Here is a 21,572-nt window from a genome sequence, read left to right as displayed (position 1 = left end):
ATCAAGGCTATCCTCACTGATGATGACGTGCAGTAACTGTCTGCTTCAGAAGCTGTACAAGTGGTTTCCAATGAAAGAGAGACAAGCAGCGACAAGCTCTAAGAAAAGCTGTTGAATCATAATCAAAACTTAAGAACCACCACTCGAAGCCACGAAGAAGAAGCCTTTATCAAGGCTATCCTCACTGATGATGACGTGCAGTAACTGTTTGCTTCAGAAGCTGTACAAGTGGTTTCCAATGAAAGAGAGACAAGCAGCGACAAGCTCTAAGAAAAGCTGTTGAATCATAATCAAAACTTAAGAACCACCACTCGAAGCCACGAAGAAGAAGCCTTTATCAAGGCTATCCTCACTGATGATGACGTGCAGTAACTGTTTGCTTCAGAAGCTGTACAAGTGGTTTCCAATGAAAGAGAGACAAGCAGCGACAAGCTCTAAGAAAAGCTGTTGAATCATAATCAAAACTTAAGAACCACCACTCGAAACCACGAAGAAAAAGTCTTTATCAAGACTATCCTCATTTCATGAAGAACGTTGCAGTAATTTTCTGCTTCATAAGCCGTACCAGTGGTCTCCAACTAAAAAGAGATTTTGTGTGCTCCAAGCCAAGACCGACTCTGCCCCCAGCACTCCCAATGCAGACATCCTGCTGAACCTTTGGACCGAGAGCTCCTAAACAGAGTACCGTACTTCCCTCTGGCTATTGGACGGACACCGTGAGCCTGCAGTCCAACCCAGAACACCCGAGGAATCCCAAACTTAAGGACCTGACTCCCAGTCAAAGCAGGCTGGACGTCTCCATACAGCTGGATCCACACACGAGAGAATGAGTTGGTGTCTAAGTTCTGACTACTACCTTAATAATTTAAGAGAATTGAGATTAGGGTCTCATTGGTATTAAAAATTACTCCTGTAATATTTGATTTATTAAAGCCATAATTAAAACCATAATTTCACCAACCACCCATGATCACATAACCTTATTACTCTTTACCATCTCTACATTTTCTGTTATCTGTTGTTGTTCATCTAAATTGTCATCTCACTTATTTACACTGAATCATTTAGTTAATAAACATATATAACCCTCTGTCATTGACTGTGGAATTTAATTTTAATGTGGAGAACCCATGGAAGAAATCATTGCTTCAGAATATGAGACTGAATATAGATTTCGAAATTTAAGTAATTGATTTGAAATTGATTTGAACTGTTCAATCCAAACTTGTACAGTTTGAATTTGAGTAATTGCCTCTGGATTATTCAAATTGTTAAACAAGCGAGGTGGTGCCCCATTTACAAGTGTATAATTAATCACCAGTGATTTACATTTATGATTAAGTAGCCTATCTCCTACATATATATACACACACACTTATATACATATATACACACACACACACAATATATACACACATACATACTGTATATGAGAATCATTTCAAAATGGTTCAACGGCCTTTTCATGCTTTGATTTCAATGATCACACCCTACAGCTCCTGAAAATACAGTTTCTCAAAATATTAGAATATTACAAAAGAACGGTAAAAATAAATAATACATAGAATAGAGTACAGAAATTTCAACCTTTTGACAAGTATGTTCATTTATGCACTAAATACTTGGTCTGGACTTCTTCTTGCACAAATTGCTGTAGCAATGTGGCCTGGCATGGAAGCGGTCCGCCAATGGACTGTGCTAAAGAAACAAGTCTGTGCCAGGAAGCTTGACATTCTGTCAAGGAGTTAAACATTCATCCAGATAACTAGCAAAAGCACCTAATTGAGCTGAAAATGGCCAAGAGACCTATAACTAAACAGACTTATTGTGTTTAGTTGTGACCCAGCAGATTTGGTCTAATTAAATTCATTACTCAACTAAAATTCGTGAATGTGATTTTTGACAAAGTGGTATGTGCTCCATTGATCCCATCACAGAGAAATGAGAGCTGTTGAAATCATTGGAACTCAAGACTGCCTTGACACGCTGTACATGCTTTTTATAAGTGTATGGAAACTCATGTCTACAACTGAAGATGATGATTTTGTTTAAGCAAGGTGTCCTTCATGTTGAAATTGTCTCCAGAGATGGAATCAGTTCCGGGTTATTGCTTATGCTGTTACACTTAAGTGGGAAACTACACGTAGACCCAAACGCAGACACACACATGGGAATTAGGATTGGTGGAAACAAAAGCATGCTTTAATTTAACAAAGATGAAGTCAGCAAGAGAACAAGAAAATCAAAACAAGCCACTGGGACAAAAACTAAGTGGCAACAAAAGGCTAAAACAAAGTGCCAACAGAAGCAAAGTTCAAATCAAAACAGAAACAAAAAAAAACAAAACAAAACAGAAACATACCAAAAGTAACAGGGAGACATGACAGGACGGAACAAACTGCCAAACACGAGGGAGAACAAAGACTATATACACAGACACACTAACAAGGGGATTAGGTAAAGGTGAGGTGAGTGAGGACAGAAGAGGACAGGTGAGGTAATGAAGAGAAAAAAAACACAGGAGAAACTGAAAAGCAAGACGAGACACACAGGCATGGTTTCACAATAAAACTGGAAATAAAACATTAAAACCCAGGATCATGACATATGCTCCCCCATCGGAATTGGATAGACCCCAGTGCTGCCTTCTCCATTGAGAAATGCTTCAGTCATAAGGTCAGTGTGAAAAGAAGAAATGGGATGGGTCAGATCAACATGTAGCCATAATATAGTGTTGGAACCTCACCACATGGTCCTTAGAGTAGTGTCCATACTTTCGTGATCATCTTTATACAGCACATGGTTTCAGTTTTGTTGGCTTCTAGTAATGGCTCATTGTTGGTCCTGATGTTTGCTGCCAATAGCTTTGCAGCCCAAGCTGTTTTGATTCACTGCATGCAAACAAAAGTATTTCATAACAGCACCATTTTACACAGTAAGCACATTTATCACTATGTTGTAACCCATCAGCAATATTTGAGGATGTTATCAGTTCACAAGGGTTAACTTACTGGAAAAAGGAATGTCTACTTTGGCCCTAGTAATCATGTTAAGAGCTGTTGCAATGACAAGATCAAACATCACATGCTGGGTGAAGGGCAGTATGAGACGTTTCATGTTTGTTTTGAGTCAGACTTACTTAGAATTGATTTAGGAAAAAAAATATCTGACTACAAGCCTGATATCTTGGCATTGTTATCAGTGAAGGAATGTTCAGATGTAAATGCTTGTAAATTGTGGTAAATTGTGGTAAACACAACAATATGAATAGCTCCACAACATTTTAAAATGACTGTAAAAAAACTCCTTTGTAAAGCTTTTAATGTTTCATTTTTAATATATACAGTGATGTTACAGCAAAAGCGAACACATCAATACTTTAAACAACAGATGTATAAAATGTCTCTCTGTATTACAACTGACGTGAAATAAATCTGATTTTGTCCTTTTGTTAGATTTATACTTTACACTGTAATAATTTCATTTTTTTAAAGAGCCTTTCAGTTGCGGTCAGTGTGAAAGACTACATTAAAAACGACTTCAAAACTGTAACTGATTAACTTCCCTGAAAATCAAATAGAGTGGGTGCATCATGAGTTGCATCATGTGTGTGTGGAGCGGGGGTGGATTTCTGTATTGAAGGCTATTTAACAGATGCTGACTCTGAGTCTCTTGTCAGTCAGCCATGGGTCATCCTGGGATTCAGATGTGGACATGGACAGTGTTTGTCTTCTTAAGTTGGATGTGTGTTGGTCGAGCAGCGGCAGGACCGTAAGTTGACCTGTTCTATCCAACAGAAGAATAACAGCGTGCATATGGGGGTTTACATTAATTTGAATAATGCTTTATTGCTGCATAATCATCTGGGTTGGAGTGTCCTCCATGTCAGATACAGTGAGGTATCCACTGTATGTGTGTATGTTCCTGACTGTAGGCAGTACATGGTCGCCATTCCTGCAGTTCTCGAAGCTGGAGCTAAGACCAAATTCTGTGCAAGTCTCCTGCAGCCCAATGAGACTCTGGTCATGACAGTCACTTTGGTGTCCCAAGAGAAAAATACGACCCTTCTCCAGAAGACATCCAGTACAGAGTTTCACAACTGCATTCAATTTGAGGTCAGTTCTCCAAATGGACTTTAAGACACAGACTTGTTATCAACAGATGAGTGTGTAATAAGGCATACACTACAAGAAAAAAACAGATCTTAATGGTGCTTTTACTGACAAATATTTGTCTGTAACAGGCTCCTTTAGTGCAGAATGAAGTGGTGCAGAAGTTGGAAGTGGAGGTACGAGGCGACACGTTTTACTCAAAACAAGTGAGAAAAGTCAAAATCCAATTCCACAAACCAAGGACATTTGTCCAAACAGATAAACCAATCTACCTCCCCGGACAAACAGGTAACCTTCAGATGATTATCTATGATGTTGTACAAAACAAAAGATTATTTTTGGGATAATAAAAAATTGCCACGAAATACTTTTCATGTAGTGTATTTCACAAAACAACTTCTCATGTTGATCTCATCTCGAGCTCTCAGTTATTCTGGTTTATTTTTTTATCCCTCACTGGGAAATGCATCATAATCTCCCAGATTTTATTTCATCGCTTGCCTGAATTGGCCTCAGATGCCCTGTGACAATTAGCTGTAGTAAACAGAAGAGAAAAACTGAATGGCAGCTGTATAGCTGAAGGAGTGTGTCACATGCTCTGTTCTAATGTTAAAGAATGCAAAACAGATAGTAGAGGGAGTAAGCCAATGATTGTAATGATGTGATTTCTGACTTGACTGATGAACCTCTCTGCAAACCCTTCATGTAATCTCTTTACATTTCTCACAGTGCATTTCAGAGTCATCACACTAGACTCCAAGTTGAGAGCTGCCAGTCAGCTGGTGAGTTTTGGACTCCTTACTTTTAGATCTAGTTTTTTAGTTGTTGGATCGTGCTAAAAAAAAAATGATTCACAATATAAAAGAAGTCAGTTGTGTAATGAGTTGACTGACATGGTCGGTGTTATGTGACTCAGTCGGCTCCTGGTGAAGCTCTGGGTCAATAGTAACCAGGGTCTCTTAAGGTAAACTTGTCTGTGCTGTGTTTGAACATTTCTGCTGAAAAAATCAATCATATTTAACATGTCTGTCATTATTTTCTTGCAGTACAATATCATTGAAATCGAGGTAAGACCATGTCCACATACCCTATTTTCTCATGTAATAACATAGATACACCAAGAGACTAAGCCTCCTATTAAATTAACTATTCTGTCTCAAAACTCAACCCCCAAGAACAATAGCACGTCAAGAAGAAGTCATAGAAACGGACTGATTTGGCTAATGATCAATAAGTAGTTGATAATTTTATTCTATATTAAATTACAGAGTTGAGGCAGAGCAGCTGGTAGACATCAGAGTGAAAACCTCTTTTTCTCCATAAAACACGACCCATTTTCACCAAAATCACTGATAGTGAGTGAGGTGTGACAGTTCCATAGAGCATTATGCTCCATTCATTACATAGTTATGTAGTCCAGAAACAAACACGATGGCAAGTTAGCTGAGACAGGGACAATATGCAACATATTACAAGTCACTGTAACATCAAAATCATTTTGAAGCTTTTGATTTCAGGTTAAGTAATGTTGCTTTCACTGTAAAATCATGTTTTACAGGCCAGTTTTACTAGCCCATCCCTCGTTCTTCTGTATGAATTAAATCTTAACTCAAGCTATGTTTTCATATATATTATCCCTCATATATACAGATGGTGATATTAAAGATAATCTTTAGTAAAGTTGGCAATTTTATTAAACTAATTTAACTACTTTATTAAAAAGGGTATACATAATTATTTTTATCAATAATTTCTCTTCATATATCAGTGATGGACAGTATTCACCGATACCCATATATCTTTAACTGGGTACTACTACTGCCATTAGTTTTGAGGGCAGGTTTAAGAAATCTATGAAGTGTGTGTAATATTAAGTGTATTCTTCAAGTGTTTTAAGTAAAAGTGATGAGAGTCAAGCAAAATTTTACACCAAATGTGTCCCAAAGAACAAGATAAAAGAATCATTTAGCAGCATGGTATGGTTTGCACTGTATTTCTGTGTTTCTCTTGTCATGAATACCTTTTTGTGCCATGTAATTTATTACACAGGATGTTAACAACAACAGGATTGGACAGTGGCTGAACAAAACATCGGGCGGTAAAATACTGCAGCTTTTTCACTCCTTGAACTCTGAGGCCCGTGAAGGAACCTACAACGTTATTGTATCAGTTGGTGAAGAAAAAATACATCATAGTTTCAAGGTTGAGAAATATGGTGTGTCATATTTGTTTTTTTAATCACCTTTCATTTCATTCCTTTTAAAAAATAACATAATAATGAATCAATAATGCTAACAATCCTATACTGTCCCCAGTTTTGCCTAAATTTGATGTAAAAATCAAATCATCTGACAAGGCAAGTATTGATCAGGAGGAAATTGAAGCTGAAGTATGTGCAAAGTAAGTCAAAGGCCTTTCACTCTTAAATCATTTAAAATTGATCCAGTGTGGTGCTGAATGACTGCTTTTAACAACACAATTTTCTATGACCATCATTAAAAGGTATACATATGGCCAGCCTGTACCAGGCAGTGTTCATGTTGAGATGTGTCGACCTCTTCAACGCTACTATTATTATACTCCTGATAATCCGGACAATGCCCCCGAGCTAACAGCCCCATGCCACAAGGAGACAAAGCAGGTACAGTTTCATATGTGCTGAAACAATGTGAATATAAAGGTAGACCTTGTATGCGTGTGTGTGCATCATTCCATAACAATGAAATACTGGAGCAATTTCTGAACTGTTTGGGTTATCTGTTTCATCATGTATTCAAAGCACCAAACAATGGAGTTCAGGTCAACTGATCACTGCTGCAGTCAGGTTGATAAATGGAATCAAAGATGAATCCACTTTTTTAATCCTTAACTTAAAATGTGTTATCTCAGAGCTCCATGTAAATGGCTTTAGATCAGAGCAGAATGTGACTCTGGGTGTTTATTCCTCCACTTTATCTGGGTCTGCACCGACTCTCTCCTCCACAGCTGGTCGACCCTGGGCAGCTGCAGCAGCTATGTCCCCTTCTTCATTGGTCCTCCTTCCACAGCAACAAACATCTGTGTGTTTGCTCTGCTTTGATGGAGAGACTTTCAGAGGCAGAAAATATTACTATTATTGTTATTATTGTTATCATTATTATTATTATTGTTGTCATTATTATTATTATTATTATTATTATTATCATTATTATCATTATTATCATTATTATCATTATTATCATTATTATTATTATTATTATTACATTCATTCATGTTTTCATTTATTTGAATTGTATCTTGTTTTATTGTACTTCACAGACGGACAAGGCGGGCTGTGCCACTTTCACCTTGAAGATGTCCACTTTCACAAAACTTGATCAAAAGATTTTGATGGATGAGCTGGTCCTCAAGGCTACAGTAGAAGAGGAGGGGACAGGCAAGTTGTATAATTAATTTTCATATATTTTCATGAATTGAAACAATACGACTTTCTGTTGTAACATGAGGGCTTCTTGCGCAGATATTTCACACCCAGCACAGGAGAAAATAAGGATTTCATATGTTGTTGGAAAGCTGTCGTTCATTGACACACCCAAGATTTATGAGCAAGGATCAAATGTGGTGGGAAAAGTAAGTGAATGTGGTCTTCACTTCTTCAGTATGATTCTCTGCTAATCAAGCTGTGGACAATGACAGTGATACCACTTTGTGCTTCCTACAGGTTAAAGCAGTTTATTTCAATAATACACCCATTCCTGACATGCCGGTGTACCTGTTTGAGGGTGAGAGATGGTCAGCAAATCGGCTTCAGAATCTCACAACTGACAACAATGGTGTTGCTGCTTTCTCACTGAGCACGGCTAACTTTAAAGGAAACTTCCACCTCCATGTAAGTAAGATGAGACACTATTCACAATCTGTTAGCTTTCATTCATAAGTCACCAAACAGCACTCGTTTAAAGATGACCATTATGCTTGGTTAACAGTGTGTGAACACAGAGGCAGACAGGGAGGCAGGGAGCAGAGTTCAGGTTAATTTATTGACTTAACAAGGGAAGATCAGGGTGGTGCTGGTGAAGTGTGGCGAGGCTGAGTCCACTTAAAAGCACAGGTTAATGCAGTTACCTGCAGAGGTGCAGAGAGCTGGGCCACAGGTTACAGGGGTGCCGGTGAACAGCACATGTAATGTAAGAGACAAATTAGATTACTAGAGAACACTATAAACACACTAGTTGACTTGACTGCTAATAGATCTAGCCGGAGCCATGAACCACGTCAGGAGATAAAATCATCTGGCAGCAGGTAGCACAGAGAACAGGGCTTATCAGCGGACGCAGACTGCCAGCCTGCTGCAGGTGTGTGTCTCAGCTGCTCCAGTGAGTGGCTGCAGAAAAAAGACCAAATCACAAGTATCTGCCACAGAAAGTTACAGAATATGACAGTGATAACACAAAGAAACTGACATCTAAAATGGTGTCTCAAAATGCTGATCAAGGCGCCAGTGTAGTAGCTAGTGGCCATATTAGAACAGTCTATTTCAACCTCATTAGTTGCTTGGCTGTGAAGAATGAACTTCCTCTCCAAAGCATTCTTCTATCTCGACCACTTCACTTATTTATGTTTTTTTCTGCAATCTAGGTTAGCAACAAACCGACACTGGGGTATGATCCTTATAGAGCTGCACACTATGAGATCGGAGATCATATGGTATCTTTGATCCAACCTACAACTCCTGATACTAAAACCCCAAGCTCCCTGGAGGTGAAGAAGAAGGATGCACCACTTCCCTGTGACAGAGAAGAAGACATCACCATTAAATACACTGTAGCTGGAGAGGCACCAGGCTCTGTGGATGTGATGTATCTGGTGAGTGGTGGGTGAACTGATTGTCGGCTCAACAATAAACTAGATTACTGGCATCTGTCTGAAAGATCCACTGTGTAGGATTTTGGATCTATCAGTGTTTAGGGAATATAATGTTCATAATTAGGATACTGATTAGTGTATATTCACCTGGAATTAATAATCCTTGTGTTTTCATACCTTTGAACAAGCCTTTTGTATCTACAGATGGAGCAGATCTTCCTCAAGAGATGTTGCACTATCAACACAAAAACGCTACATCAGTTATGCGATCTTAAAAGAAACTGGTAAATTCATGATAATCCAAAAGAACAGGATACACGGTTTCAGTCGCAGAGAAAGTAATGTGTAAAATGTACAATTGAGTATTATGAGGCTACTTTGTGGAGAAAGAAAATGTTATGATGGACCAAATAAAATGCCATAGAGATAAAATGTACACCGATCCCCATGATTGAGTGGCCAGCCTCTTACACTGTACACTGCAACTTAGCTGCTTCCAAATGTTGCAAATTTTACACCTTTCCAAAATAACCAAATAAGGTATGGATTGCTGTGTGTTTGAGCATCACTGGGTTGAACTTGCGTCATGAGACAGGCCCCAGATCTGGTTTTAGCACGACAGCCCTTTAGCTGTTACTACATATTGGTGTCCTACATACTGAACCTGTACAGCAAACCTTTTGACCGAACTCATATCAACAAATTCCCCTCAGTAGTTAACAAAATGACAAATAATCACACACCAGAACACCAGGCAGTGTTGTAACCTGATGTTAAAGGATCCGTTTTAGCGTAACATCACTCATTCTTTGTGTCACTTTCTCTCAAATTCTTTAGGTTTTATCCAGAGGAGCCATTGTCATGCAAGGACTTAAACAGATCGAGGTGCAGGCTAAATCAGGTGGGCAAAGGATGACGTCTTAAAATAACCCTTTATTCTAGACTGAATGCTTTTTGAGCTGCATTGTTATAGATCTATAGTTTCATGTGTATGATGATTGTTGTTGCTGTTTCAGTGACTGAGGGCGAGGTGTCCTTCAGGTTGAAGGTGTCTGCAGAGATAGCACCAGACGTCCAGATTGTGGCTTACGCCGTCCTCCCCAGTGAGACTGTGATCGCCCACAGTGCTGACTTCTCCATTGAGAAATGCTTCACTAACAAGGTCAGTATAAGAAGGAGACTTGTGGCACTGACTGTTCTCTAGTCAGAAGCAGGCGTAGAATTAAAAGGTATATGAGTTGTATTACAAAAGATCAATATGTGGCCCTCCAAGACCAGGTGAGGTCAGTTTAACATCAGGGGTCAGAGCACAGAGGTGATTTACAGGATACATACAGCGGGGGAGGAGTGGGAGAGTATCGGGCATCAGCAGTGGATGAAAATGGCATGTAGATCTGAAATTTTGCTGGTGGCCTTGTGGCCAGGAGACCTCAATGTCATAAGAAGCAGCATTTGTTGACAGGCTTGATCAAGGAAAACAATAGCAACCAGTACTGTTTGCCAGCCACTACCGTTCTGACGAGCATTCTAATCAGTAGTCTATTTAACCCATCGCTGGATATCCATGGTTACTTAAGAGATACCTGGGTCAAACTGTATGCTACACTCTATCTTTGGGCTGTACAAAGACAGAATAATTAGTCCAGCCTGAGATGTGTTACTCACTGAAGGCCCCCCACACCGCTCAGACGTCCAGCTGCCTTATCCGACCACTCCGTTGCCTCTTGTCTGACCCGTTCGGCAGAAAAGTTGCACGGAAACACACCGCCTCGACGTGCTGCCCACTCCACAGTAGTGTGTACGTTCTGCACTTGTGCGAGATGCAGTAAGCGGGTGGTGGTCGTGTTGTGAGTTGTAAACGACAGGCTTATGCATGCAAATCTCTTTACTTTTGATCAAAACAAAACTTAACTATTTCATATAAAAACAGCTGCATACTAAACATGCAGCGAGGCATTACCAAACGAACACAAATGAATTTGTCCTGAACGGACATAACAACTAGTCTCGTGCCAGGACTTTAAAGCATGAAAACGAGGAATGACGGTATGGAGTGCGTAGGAAACCAATGCGCACACAGTACTCCGCCCCTCCCACACCGTGCTGATGCGCTAGCACACTGCCAGTCAGAGATCCCAATGGCTCAGACGTCCGACGGCCCTCCTCCTCAGACTTCGCATGTTGAGTCAGAGCAGATGTCTGCGCAGCTCCGAAAGCTTCCAATGCAGCTGAATACACCAAACATATTTGTTCCCGACCTCGTCCGAAACACTTCAGACGTCCAACGGTTGGGCCGGTGTGTTCCTGCCTTGAGAGACAAATGTATCCAAGGACTGAAAGACAAAGATTGTGAATGAGTTGTATTTTCTTTCTGTTGAGTCTGAATGAAGTTTGTTTTAAGATGAAATAATAATGCATGTTAGCTGCTCTTTGTTCAATTAAAGAGAGAAATGTTCCTACAGACGGCATATGGTTATATTTTACTATTCAGTAAAGAGAATAGATGAAAAAGTATTTACTTTCTTGACTTTGCATTTGTTTTGTTTTATAACACTTAAAGCTGAGAGACAGACAAGACAGACTTAGCTGATTAGCATGACAAGTAACATCAACACTGCTGTTTCTTCAAACTGATGATAATGTGAGGTTTTTTTTTTCTCTAATGTTTAAAATTAAAATTCTGGCCATGTCTTACACATTTTTCTTTTAATATTTCACAAGTGCGGTTATGCATCCCCTTTGCAGTAGTTATACTTAGTAACATAAACAAAAGCATATCTAGTGAGTGACTTCTATGTGGCCTCTCCCCTGCGAGGTACTTCACATATAAAGGTGTTAGCTTGATGAAAAACACAGTTATTTCATTTGACTGGCCTCCTGATTAAAAATCCATCAAGGAGATTTTCTGGAGTCATTTACATGTTTGACGAGATCAGAGATTGTCATCTTGAGCCACTAAAATGCAGATGGTGCGTTCTGTGTCTTTCTGTATGTGTCAGGTGTCCTTGGAGTTTTCTCCCTCGTCAGCTGTCCCAGGAGAGGAGACCAACCTGCAGGTGACGGCCCAGCCGGACTCTCTCTGTGGTGTGAGTGCTGTCGACCAGAGTGTCCTCATCAAGGAGCCAGGGAAGACCCTGGAGGCAGAGCAGGTAACTGCTGGAATCCCCACAGATAGATGCTAACATCACCTGTACAAAAAAGTTATGTTCACATTTGTGAGGTGTACTCCTCTGTAAGAATAATATTTTGTCAGAGCTTTATACAAGACAAACATGTGGTCATTAATAGCCTTGAGCTGTACCTTTCTTTTCAGATATTTGGGTTGCTGCCGGTCAGAAAAGTATCCCATACTCCGTATGACATTCAAGATCCTGTCGATTGTCTGCATGTGAGACCTAGAAGATACATTCTGCCTTATCCTCCTGACTTCAGTGACAGAGAGGACGCTCATACAGTTTTCCAGGTACTGCACAAAAAATAACACCCCATATAAAAAACATATTGATACACTATGTTCATTAACTTTTCAATTATGACTGTATTGTGTTGGTTTATCTAGAATGTAGGGCTGAAGATGGCAACAAACTTGTTAATCCGAGTACCTTCATGCCTCAAATACAGGGGAAGAGAATACCACCAAGGCTATGGTGACTTTCTTTTTCTTATCTATATAATGACATGCTGAATATTTACTAGATCTTAAACAAATCACTGTGTCATTGCTGTGCTCTGCTTCTGATTGAATATTTTCTGATTTAATTTCAGGTATTATGTATGAAAGGTATGACAGTGTTCCAGTGGTAAGCAGAATGAATGTGGGTATGAGCGGGGCAGGTCCTGCCGGAGGCTTTGGGGGAAATTATCCTGAAGATACCTCACCAATAGAGACTGTCCGCACTTTCTTCCCTGAAACCTGGATATGGGACCTGGTGGAAGTTGGGTGAGCTTCTGGCATTTCTGTAATTTCTTCTTCTTCTTCTTCTTCTTCTTCTTCTTCTTCTTATTATTATTATTATTATTATTATTTTATTTATTTTTATTTTTTTTATAGTACCAGAGCATGTGTAAGGCCTAAAAATAATATATTGACACTACTTTTTTCTGACTTTTTTTTTCATTTTCCCCATTGTGATTATTATTTCAGTAAATAATTTTTCTCATTTTACATGCCGCTTCTTAATCAGTATACACACATTTATGTATGGACAAAAGTATTCATACTTAGAGTTATGCTCTTTACAATGAGAAATATGCTCTGTTTTTCCATTGAATTGTGTCAAATTCTGAAACTCTCATTCAGTATCTGAATATCTGAATTCTCAAGAACACAATATATAGTATTTGCACATTTGCACAGGATATTTGAGGTCAGAGTATCTACTTTGTAGAGCTATTTACAATTACAATTAATCCTGACATTAACTCATCTTCTCAAATAGTTTTTTTAAAAATGGAATGGTGAATGTACTTGCATTTCTTTGGCACTGTTCCAGTCTACTGACCACTCAAAGCGCTTTACAACACTTGTCACATTAACCCATTCAAACACACATTCATACACTGATGTCAGAGGCTGCCATGCAAGGTACCAGCTGCTCATCAGGAGCAATTTGAGGTTCAGAATCGTGCTCAATTCGAGCCAGCTACCTTCCGATTATTAGATGACTCTACCTCCTGAGCTACAGTCGTCATATTTAATTTTTGTGACTTAATGTTAGTATGTTTTTTACAGCTCACTGAATGTGTTTGTGTGTATTCTCTCATCCAGAGAGTCTGGAACGAAGGACGTGCCCTTCACTGTCCCAGACACAATCACCACTTGGGAGACAGAGGCTTTCTGTTTGTCCCCTCAGGGTTTTGGCTTGGCTCCTCGTAAAGAGATCAAAGTGTTCCAACCCTTTTTCCTTGAGCTGAGTCTGCCTTATTCCATCATTCGGGGGGAGCACTTTGAACTCAAGGCAACCATCTTCAACTACCTGTCCAGCTGCATCATGGTAATCAATTCTTTTACATGAATTAAAGATACAATATGGAAGATTTCTGCATTAAAATGTAAAGAGACTTTGTCCAATATTTTGTTGAGTTTTGTACAAACATGCAGCCCTCCCCGCCGTAATTGTTTGTTTTGTTTTCTGCTGAAGAGACCCTTTAAATGCAGAAACCAGAACCAGATTGTGCATTTAAATGCTAATTTCTGCATGAGAACATGACAACGCTAACATGCTTGCCATACTTATGTTTACCATATTGGCACAACTCAATCATGATGACAGGTTGTGGTAAACATTCTGGATTGTCCTTATTTTCTTAATTAGTTTAATTTACAGAATACTTATATTGATGTATGATTTATTTGAAATAAAAACCCAGCATACAGCTTTGAATTGTTAAACGTGGTCACTCACTGTACGCTCACTGTTTGGGTAGATTCTGCTATTTTGCTGGGTTTAGGAAAACATGATTCAGTTAAAATGACTAGATTACTTCAGTCATGAATGTACGTACATTATGTAAGTAACTTCGGTTATGTTATAAACATGATGCAACTCAAAGTTGTCAGTAAGTTAAAGTTACTGACCGTTTTTCCGGCTTTCACATGAGACACTACCAGTGGTCTCCTGGATGGAGAGTCTTCTGCTTGTCTGCCTAACCTCCTCCATATGTAGATTTATTTCATCCTTTATACAACTTAATCTGATTTAGACTGACTTAATCTGACTAAGGAGGACCTTTGCTGTCTTAATGATAATAATATTGCAGAAAATAGAGGTCTCCAGCAAACAAGGAACATGTAAATGCGTGATAATAAGCTGCTTTCACAGTTGTAAATGTTTTTCTAATGAGGACAACCTGAAAATATAAATTGCTGTCTCCATTTAACAGGTCACTGTGACTGCAGCTCCCTCCTTAGATTACACCCTCACCCCCCTCTCTGGTGACGAGTACACATCCTGTCTGTGTGGCGGTGAGCGCAAGACCCTCAGCTGGACCATGGCTCCCTCAGCCTTGGGTAAGTATCAAGCTTTCATCCACACTGCGGTAAAATGCTGAAATGTCCCCAGCGCTTCCCTTTTCTATTCTCGATGAAATCAGTGACAAAATGTTTTCACACTATACTCTTTTGTGTTTTAATTGTGTTTCATGCTGTGTTGGCTGATCTTCTTTAGGGGCTGTGAATGTATCTGTGACTGCTGAGGCTGTAGCATCCCACGCTTCATGTGGCAAGGAGATTGTGAGCGTGCCAGAAAGAGGTCGTATTGATGTGGTCACACGATCTCTCATTGTAAAGGTTGGTAACTTAACAAAAGATGACAAAGAAACCATGTCTGCACTGTATTTAATAGAAAAGAGAAACTAACAGAAGTCATTATTTTCTTCCCTCTCAGGCTGAGGGAACTGAGATGATGAAGAACTACAACTGGCTGCTCTGTCCAAAAGGTCAGTATGGATGGATGGATGGATCCACTTTGTGACACTGGTCTTATTTCCAGTCTGACCTGTTTCAGCATACTAACTGAAGTGTTAATTAAATCTCTTGAGTTTTACTTGAGTTTTCACGCTATATTATGTTTGTTCTCTTTCTCTGCACACAGATGAGACTTTGACAGAAGAAATAGACATAGAACTCCCTGAGAACATGATTGATGGATCTGGCCGAGCTACACTATCAGTCCTGGGTAAACTGATAAATGAAGTGAATGAAGTGTTGTTTTAAACAGTGATGGAAAGTACTGAAATCCTGAACTCAACCAAAATTACAGTGACATTACTGTGCTCTCAATTACAAGTAAAGCTACTGGTATTAAAATAATACTTTAGAGTATTAGTTACTTTTAAGTTGAAATTACTTTTTACTCCTGCATTGTTCTTGTCAAAACACACAAGATAGGCCCCAAATGCAAAAACATTAATAAATTATAATTGTTCTCAAATGTCAGCTAGCATTAGCCATGTTGCATGCTGTCTTCAGACTCAAACAGAAAATAACCAGCTCAAACACTGACAGGTCTGACAGTGGTCATGGTCACCTCTCCAAACCAGGGCCTGTTGCACAGTTTTGTTTTTTGTCCACACGCCAGGGTTTTCATTGGCACATTTGTTATTGGATAGCCTTATTAGCCACCAAATGAAGCTTTGAGGGTTAAGTTTAGATATCAATTCAAATTGTAAGTAAGTATTGTAAGTAACATTCATACAAGTACAAGTATAAAAGTTCACAAACACTCACTAACTAATTTGAGAAGATGTAATCTGGCTGTCAAACTATTAGTTTTACTTTGAATAATTACGTGAATAATTACACATAAAAAAAGCAACAACAAAAAATGCAGATTAATCACGCTTCATTGCGCCCCTTGACCTTACATTATTGACACACATGTTCCACAGTAGCTTTGATAACATATTGAAGGCACACTCTGCACAAACTCCCTTGTTCTTAAAAAGGAGCCTCGGCACTCTTAACACACCAGAAGCCAAGCTTGGTGGATGACATGCACAAGCACAAAATTAAGTTATTCGCCAAAAATTCTAACACATTGTCAGGAAAGATCATAAAAATGCCAAAAACCACTGGAGTGGCGCTTCAAACCATCAGAGTACTTCAACTTAAAATACCACCTCCTTTCAACATTTCAGCTTTCAACATTACCTACATTGAAGCCTTTCTCTCAATATAACAATATTAGTCCTATTGCCCCAGACTAGGAGTAGCACATTAGAACACAAGGGCAAAACGCAGGGAATACAAGGACTGAACTACTCAAGGGGTGATTAATAGATCACAGGTGAGGAGTGAAAAGGGCAAAGGAAGGAAGTAAGGAGCGAAACATGACACATGAGGAAGCAGCTTCAAAATAATGTAGGAAATAACATAACCAAAAACACAAACTATGACAAATCCAATTACAAATAATAAAAATTAAATCTGCTCGATCTGAATTTTTAGTTGGATCAACAATAAACTGTCATCCCTCATAGATACTAGTCATCTAAATATGTTACATCACTGAATAATACAATGTGAAAACACAAACCTTGTTTCAGTAATAAGCAGCATGCAGTATTAATTCTGATTCTATGGGCGGGTATTTTATGGGTGTTGTAGCAACATAACACTCACTTTTATTATCTGTGTCAGGTTGGTTACATGTTCTTGCTTAGCCAGTCAGTGTTTTTGTGCAGGTGACATTCTGGGCCGAGCCCTGAACAACCTGGATGGGCTGCTGACGATGCCATACGGATGTGGTGAGCAGAACATGGCACTTCTGGCCCCGAACATTTACATCCTGCAGTACCTGAGAAATACACAGCAGCTGACCCCAGCTATCACAGAGAAGTCTAACAACTACCTGACCAGTGGTGAGTCTCTGTTTAGAAACATATAAGACCCTTAAGATGTGCAAAATATACAACCTGTAAGCATCAGATTCCTTTTATTATATGTATTAGCAGGAGATCTGGTGTGTTTAATCACCTCACAGAGTCCCAAACAAAACCCCGAGGTCACTGGGGCGACCTTTGTTGCATAGTATTCCTCATCTCTCCTCTCTTTTCCTGTCTTCTCTCTGCTACCAGCTGTCCAACAAAGGCAAAATATTTCCCAAAATGTTGTTTTTCTTTGTCTGTACATTTAAACTGACGGAGACATCATGAACAAATTTCCCTCCGTGTCAATATGTGAGTCAGTAATGCCCCATTGACAGGCTTCCGTTCTTCTTCAGGCTACCAGAGACAGCTGAACTACAAACATTCTGACGGTGCTTATAGCACATTTGGAGCAGGAGCAGGGAACACTTGGTGAGGACAATACTAATCAATCCTCCATATAGAATAGTGTTTGTACAGGTGCACCATCTCTTATCAATATAATACAGCTGACCTCAGCTGTTCTCTGATGACTATCATGAGACGTTACACAGATCAGGTTCGTCCTGGTGTCGTATCCTGTCAGTTAATGTCTAACCTTGTTGTAACATCCTCAGGCTGACAGCTTTTGTGCTCAGATCTTTTGCCAAAGCCCAGTCTTTCATCTACATCGACCCAACAAAGATTGAGCAGTCAAAGATTTGGCTGGAGCGAAAACAACGTGAAAACGGCTGTTTTGAACAGTCAGGAAAACTCTTCAACAACAGAATGAAGGTAAGGTGAAAAATCCCTGAAGTGTTTCATATTCTAAAAGGACTATCAGTTAACATCATCATCAGCTGCTGATAACTGAAACTGATGAAGGTGAGACATGTACATTTCCATACCCCCATCAGCTATGCATGCCTCAGTAGTAACTTTGAAATACTGCCACCATCCATCTGAATGTGAGCAGTTCACTAGATAACTTACATAACTTTGGGCTCCTGACTGTTGGAGATACAGTGTTAAAATATCTATAAGATGCTCAATCTCTGCAGGGTGGAGTGTCTGATGAAGTGACTCTCAGTGCCTACATAACTGCTGCCTTCCTGGAGATGAATACGTCTGCAAATGTAAGTAGTGTCTCGGCCGTACAAACAGTTAATGTTGTTTAAAATGTAAACTTTGCCATAAGCAACAATGAATGAAACATAGATTGTATACTTTTGATACATAATTATTTCTCCTTTTGTTCAGTATCCATTCATTGAGGTCAAAAGTTTCCTTGAATCCAAGAATCATGAAACAGTAGAAACATGCTGTGTTTTGATCAGTAAATTCAACTAATATTACACTTATTTATCATGATTTTTAAAATGATTTTGTTTTAATCTTTTGTAGGATGCCTTGGTAAAACAGAGTCTGTCATGCCTCAGGGAGTCCATGAGTGACCTCAGTAACACCTACACCACTGCTCTGCTAGCATACGTCTTCACCCTGGCAGGAGACATGGAGGCTCGCGCTCACCTTCTGACGCACCTAGACACTGTTGCTGTAAGACAAGGTGAGTCATCCTCCTGAGTGAAATCACTGAGGCACCGTTATTGTAAGTTTAGCTGACCTGGTCCCTTTTTTCTGTTTGTAGGAGGTTTCCTCCACTGGTCTCAGACAGCAGCAGAAACGTCAGCCTCTCTGTCTGTGGAGATCAGCTCCTATGTGCTGTTGGCCAAACTCAGTGCCTCTCCTACTGCTGAAGACCTGGGTTACACCACACCGATTGTCAGATGGCTTACAGGGCAGCAGAACTACTACGGAGGCTTCTCCTCCACACAGGTACAGATTAAATGTTACAATGCTGGACTCTGAGTTAAAGATATAATATGTGAGACATCTTCATTGAAATGTCAAAAAAACAGCCCGACCTTTGTGAAACTTTGAACAAACATCTACTTAGGCATCTAGACACATCCTCAGTGATGTTTCTGAAATCATGGGGTGTGTCAGGTCTTTCTACATCAAATCGACAGAGCCTTGGACCAAAAAAATTCTGCACTAACATCAAGGGTGCAGTCTGTTTCCTGCTATTTAAAGAATGCAGTGTTCAGATAGTAAGATGCGTCTCCTCCTTCTCCTCCTTGGTTAAATATCAATGTATATTTTTCATAAGCAGTCACACAGAGTTGTTGATGGGACAGAAGATGTGAAATGGGGTGGAGGGTCCAGCACCTGAGGATCACATCCTTTCCCTCAGCAAAGATGGGTTCCACTAGTTAATATGTGTCAGGTCTTGGCGCACCGAGCTCTCAAAGGGAATGAGAGATGACACTTGAATTGGTTTGATTAATGTTGCACCTAAAACACACCCAGGACTAATTCAGAGTAAAGATGCCACCCCTTTGGACCGTGCACCTCACTTTGCACCCAGATAATCTTCCCTTCAACTAGCAGAATGGACTGCGACCTAAACTCACAAGTGCTTTGTGCTTTATATGATGCGTTATATGCTGTCTAAATAGAACCCCAAGTCTTAAGTAGCCTTTAAGCCACAGCCATCTTGAAGTCCTCTCATCTGCATCAGTGGTAATATGGATGGCTCTCCTCTTCCTCTCTCTCTTAATTCACAAAAGCTGTGGCAATAATATGGTTGGGAAGCTTCAGCTGCCTGTCAGTGTCCACAAACAGCTGCCAGTCCCTTGGAGAAGTCAGGATGCCTGCGGCTGTTCTTTCGGTGGGTCTAAACTGCTCACAAGCACTGACAACTGGTACCGGTCTGGTACCAAGTGCCTTTGAAGAGCCACAGAGGCTGTGCTCCAGGGTTCCACAGCTGAAGCGCAACAAAGTGTGCAAGTGATATTGCTTGTCCAAAGTGTACAGATTTGGAAGTGCAGTGTACACTGCCTGGATGAGAAGTTGGATGCAGTGTGGCTTGGTTTTTCAAACCTCAGCCTAGGTGACTTTTCTCTCTATGCCAGCAGCCTCTTGTGATGCAGCCTCGCCTAAATTTAACCACTTTCTGGCTGTTGTTACCTGATTTATATTAGATTTGATATCACATTTCAAATGAAGTGTGTAGAGGTAGGTGGGCCGCATCAGCATTCCAGTACTGCTACTACAAGAAGGCACAGTATTTCTATAAAATGTACTGTTATTTCTATAATTAACAGAATAATACTAAAATGAAAATAACATTTTGTATTTTATCTTTTTATTGTCACTGCTGTGTGGTGCAAATCTTTTTTTTTCTTTACATCTTAAATTACTTATTTAAACCTTGCACTGGACTAACAAATTAAATCCCTGAATAGATTTGTACTTTATTTCCTGTCAGACACTTGGCTGTGCCAAGCCTCTCTGAATTTAGTTTTAGCTCACATTCTCAGCAACTCTTCTGTCACATGGAATTTGTCATTAATACAATAAATTCACTTACAACATTCTTCACTTTATGGAAAAGACCTTGTTGAGACGATTGTCCTCTATGTAGATTCTTGGTTCGTTGTTTACTCCTGTCTCCCTGGTACTTCTCATTTTGTTCTCTGCGTTTAGTCAAGTAATGACGTTTGACATTATATTGCTTTACATATGCAATTTTTTTGGCAATATAAGTTATTACAACAGGAGATGACCCGTATGTGGCAGCTTAGAAGTGGATATCTCTGCAAAACAATAAATAGGCATGTTGGACGTAACGCCTGATCTGTTACTTCTTCACACTCTGTTGATGGAGTGTTTTCATTTTTTGAATGTCTTGAACTTAAATTATGTCCAGATCTTTCAAAAGTATACTTTTAACCTCAAATATTAAGGATCTGAGCATTTAATTGTCATTGTTTTAACTTAAATGCAGCGATGGCTGTCATTAGATTTCTGAATGAAGATCAGCATTCAGTGGGACTTGAAATCAATGAAGTTAAGTCCTTGTTTTATATGTCTTTGTTGTAGGACACAGTGGTGGCTCTTCAGGCTCTGGCTCTCTACGCAACTCTGGTGTTCAGTCCGGTTGGTTCAAGCACAGTGACAGTCCAGTCTCCCAGTGGCCAGCTGACATTTGATGTTAATCAGGACAACAAACTGCTCTACCAGGAGGAGGTGCTGAAGTATGTGACAGGAAAGTACAGCCTGGAGGTGAAGGGCACTGCATGTGCTTCAGTGCAGGTCAGTCATCACTGCAGCTCTATTTCTATAATATATACAGTACATACATTACCACAAACACAACAACACACCAATACTGAATATGCATTTTTTGCCATACCTCTATTATAA

General features: G+C 39.6%; 1 protein-coding gene across 3 annotated transcripts in view; it reads left to right on the top strand.

The window, feature by feature from the left end:
• Positions 1 to 21,572, top strand: part of LOC119006017 (alpha-2-macroglobulin-like) — a 113,234-nt gene that overhangs the window by 57,767 nt on the left and 33,895 nt on the right. Inside the window, exons 1-31 of one of the 3 annotated variants that reach the window (XM_037074315.1) lie at positions 2,370 to 2,676; positions 3,680 to 3,771; positions 3,935 to 4,115; positions 4,244 to 4,400; positions 4,842 to 4,894; positions 5,159 to 5,179; positions 6,162 to 6,327; positions 6,428 to 6,512; positions 6,615 to 6,753; positions 7,410 to 7,527; positions 7,612 to 7,721; positions 7,813 to 7,980; positions 8,730 to 8,957; positions 9,795 to 9,858; positions 9,974 to 10,119; positions 11,957 to 12,106; positions 12,271 to 12,420; positions 12,517 to 12,604; positions 12,723 to 12,897; positions 13,726 to 13,951; positions 14,841 to 14,967; positions 15,125 to 15,246; positions 15,344 to 15,395; positions 15,551 to 15,634; positions 17,142 to 17,318; positions 17,681 to 17,756; positions 17,942 to 18,098; positions 18,365 to 18,439; positions 18,708 to 18,870; positions 18,952 to 19,139; positions 21,249 to 21,461. In XM_037074315.1, coding sequence (XP_036930210.1) covers positions 2,608 to 2,676; positions 3,680 to 3,771; positions 3,935 to 4,115; positions 4,244 to 4,400; positions 4,842 to 4,894; positions 5,159 to 5,179; positions 6,162 to 6,327; positions 6,428 to 6,512; positions 6,615 to 6,753; positions 7,410 to 7,527; positions 7,612 to 7,721; positions 7,813 to 7,980; positions 8,730 to 8,957; positions 9,795 to 9,858; positions 9,974 to 10,119; positions 11,957 to 12,106; positions 12,271 to 12,420; positions 12,517 to 12,604; positions 12,723 to 12,897; positions 13,726 to 13,951; positions 14,841 to 14,967; positions 15,125 to 15,246; positions 15,344 to 15,395; positions 15,551 to 15,634; positions 17,142 to 17,318; positions 17,681 to 17,756; positions 17,942 to 18,098; positions 18,365 to 18,439; positions 18,708 to 18,870; positions 18,952 to 19,139; positions 21,249 to 21,461 — 4,020 coding nt within the window. In that variant the 5' untranslated portion in view covers positions 2,370 to 2,607. Of the gene's footprint in view, positions 1 to 2,051; positions 2,677 to 3,679; positions 3,772 to 3,934; positions 4,116 to 4,243; positions 4,401 to 4,841; positions 4,895 to 5,158; positions 5,180 to 6,161; positions 6,328 to 6,427; positions 6,513 to 6,614; positions 6,754 to 7,409; positions 7,528 to 7,611; positions 7,722 to 7,812; positions 7,981 to 8,729; positions 8,958 to 9,794; positions 9,859 to 9,973; positions 10,120 to 11,956; positions 12,107 to 12,270; positions 12,421 to 12,516; positions 12,605 to 12,722; positions 12,898 to 13,725; positions 13,952 to 14,840; positions 14,968 to 15,124; positions 15,247 to 15,343; positions 15,396 to 15,550; positions 15,635 to 17,141; positions 17,319 to 17,680; positions 17,757 to 17,941; positions 18,099 to 18,364; positions 18,440 to 18,707; positions 18,871 to 18,951; positions 19,140 to 21,248; positions 21,462 to 21,572 lie in introns of those variants that run through there. The other 2 variants (XM_037074334.1, XM_037074324.1) reach the window with 2 other exon arrangements.

The sequence above is a fragment of the Acanthopagrus latus genome, chromosome 2 (genome assembly GCF_904848185.1).
Source record: "Acanthopagrus latus isolate v.2019 chromosome 2, fAcaLat1.1, whole genome shotgun sequence".
In the NCBI taxonomy this organism is placed as follows: domain Eukaryota; kingdom Metazoa; phylum Chordata; class Actinopteri; order Spariformes; family Sparidae; genus Acanthopagrus; species Acanthopagrus latus.
Note: the sequence above shows the minus strand (reverse complement) of the source record. Positions and strands in the feature narration are given on the sequence as shown.